This window comes from Etheostoma spectabile, unplaced genomic scaffold, assembly GCF_008692095.1.
Source record: "Etheostoma spectabile isolate EspeVRDwgs_2016 unplaced genomic scaffold, UIUC_Espe_1.0 scaffold00008082, whole genome shotgun sequence".
Lineage (NCBI taxonomy): Eukaryota > Metazoa > Chordata > Actinopteri > Perciformes > Percidae > Etheostoma > Etheostoma spectabile.
The window spans coordinates 1-2500 of NW_022603552.1; the positions used below are offsets into that span (position 1 = coordinate 1).

At 48.6% G+C, this 2500-nt stretch overlaps 1 protein-coding gene across 1 annotated transcript in view; it reads left to right on the forward strand.

The window, feature by feature from the left end:
- Positions 1-79: 79 nt before the first annotated feature.
- The window catches only part of LOC116678753 (serine/threonine-protein phosphatase 4 regulatory subunit 4), a gene marked incomplete at its 5' end in the record, with an annotated part of 24001 nt that continues 21580 nt past the window's right edge, over positions 80-2500 (forward strand). The window contains 3 exons of the mRNA XM_032508497.1: positions 80-107; positions 962-1070; positions 2367-2474. Coding sequence (XP_032364388.1) covers positions 80-107; positions 962-1070; positions 2367-2474 — 245 coding nt within the window. The remainder of the gene's footprint in view (positions 108-961; positions 1071-2366; positions 2475-2500) is intronic.

Sequence of the window (2500 nt, forward strand, 5' to 3'; positions counted from 1 at the left end):
TGTGTGTGTGTGTGTGTGTGTGTGTGTGTGTGTGTAGTAGTGAGCAGTGCCTGGTTGAGACTCTCCTCTGTTCCATCAGTGCGTTGCCCAAGAGACCATCAAACAGGAGTATAGTACACAGGAAGTACTGCGATAGTATACAGGAAGTACTGCAATAGCATACAGGAAGTACTGGGATAGTATACAGGAAGTACTGCAATAGTACACAGGAAGTACTGCAATAGTACACAGGAAGTACTGCAATAGTACACAGGGAGTACTGCAATAGCATACAGGAAGTACTGGGATAGTATACAGGAAGTACTACAAATAGTACACAGGAAGTACTGCAATAGTACACAGGGAGTACTGCGATAGTATACAGGAAGTACTGGGATAGTATACAGGAAGTACTGCAATAGTACACAGGGAGTACTGCGATAGTATACAGTAAGTACTGGGATAGTATACAGAAAGTACTGCGATCATTACACAGTTTGAATTCTGCTATAATAACGCCTTTTTGTCTGCCTGTCTGTCTGTCTGTCTGTCTGTCTGTCTGCCTGTCTGTCTGCTGCCTGTCTGTCTGTCTGTCTGTCTGTCTGTCTGTCTGTCTGCTCTGTCTCTCTGTCTTTTGTCTGTCTGCCTGTCTGTCTCTCTGTCTGCCTGCCTGTCTCTGTCTCTGCTGTCTGTCTGTCTGTCTGTCTGTCTGCCTGTCTGTCTGTCTCTCTGTCTTTTTGTCTGTCTGTCTGTCTCTCTGTCTGTCTGTCTGTCTGTCTGTCTCTCTGTCTGTCTGTCTGTCTGTCTGTCTGCCTGTCGGCCTTTTCTTCCTGTCTGTCTGTCTGTCTCTCGGTCTTTTTGTCTGTCTGTCTGTCTCTCTGTCTGTCGGTCTGTCTGCCTGTCTGTCTCTCTGTCTGCCTGTCTGCCTGTCTGTCTCTCTGTCTGTCTCTCTGTCTGTCGGTCTGTCTGCCTGTCTGTCTTCAGGTGCTGAACCCTCTTCTCTACCAGTCCCAGCTGTCTCACTCTCTTCAGGCTCGTCTGGCCAGCTGTCGGATTTTGGGGAAAGTCGCCTGCAAGTTCGACTCCCACATGTGAGCTACCAATCTTCATGCTAAGCTAAGCTAGCTGTCATACAGCACCATTCTTCATGCTAAGCTAAGCTAGCGGTCATACTGCACCATTCTTCATGCTAAGCTGAGCTTGCGGTCGTACTGCACCATTCTTTATGCAAAGCTAAACTAGCTCTCATACTGCACCAATCTGCATGCTAAGCTAAGCTAGCTGTCATACCGCACCAATCTTTAAGCTAAGCTAGGCTAGCGGTCATATTGCACCATTCTTCCTGCTAAGCTGAGGTAGCTGTCGTATGTCACCATTCTTTATGCTAACTAAGTTAGCTGTCATACTGCACCATTCTTTATGCTAAGCTAAGCTAGCTGTCATACTGCACCATTCTTTATGCTAAGCTAAGCTAGCTGTCATACTGCACCAGTCAGGATCACCTATACCGAGACCAATATCGAGAGGGGTTGAGACCAACTCTTTGAGGGGTTGAGACCAAGACTTTGAGGGGTTGAGACCAAGACTTTGAGGGGTTGAGACCAAGACTTTTGGGGGTTAAGACTGAGACTTTGAGGGGTTAAGACCAAAACTTTGAGGGGTAAAGACTGAGTCTTTGAGGGGTTGAAACCAAGACTTTGAGGGGTTGAGACTGTGTCTTTGAGGGATTGCGACCAAGACTTTGAGGGGTTGAGACCAAGAGTTTGAGGGGTTAAGACTGAGACTTTGAGGGGTTGAGACCCAGACTTTGAGGGGTTGAGACTGAGTCTTTGAGGGGTTGAGACCAAGACTTTGAGGGGTCCAGACCGAGTCTTTGAGGGGTTGAGAGCGAGTCTTTGAGGGGTTGAGGGGTTGAGAGCGAAACTTTGAGGTGTTGAGACAGAGACTTTGAGGGGTTGAGAGCAATACTTTGAGGGGTCAAGACCGAGACTTTGAGAGGTCCAGACCGAGTCCAGACCGAGTCTTTGAGAGGTTGAGACCGGGACTTTGAGGGGTGGAGGCCGAGTCTTTGAGGGGTTGAGACCAAGACAAGACCAAGACCACAAGAGACCGGTAGAGCTTCTTCTTCTGTGTCCTGCATTTCCTTTGTTGGGAGTGTGTGTTAAGGGTCTGGGATAAGTGATTAACAGAAGTCAGTTTAGACATTAATCACGTTATTGGTTGTGTTTGTCCATGTTCCTCATACCCTGGTTGGTTGAACTAGTTGATAACCAGGATATGCAGGGAGGCGGGGAACTGAAAGAAATCCAGGACATGTTGATCTGGACTAGTAGTGCCAGTCTCTGGGGAGTCCTGGACCAGGTCTGACACTGTTTCCTGTGTGTCAGAGTGAAGACAGAGCTGCTGCCGTTGGCTCGGTCGTTATGCCAGGACCAGGACCTGGAGGTCCGAGCCTGCATGTGCCGTCAGCTGGAGATCCTCGCCAGAGCCGGCGGGTAATCTTTACCATAACCTGCCAGAC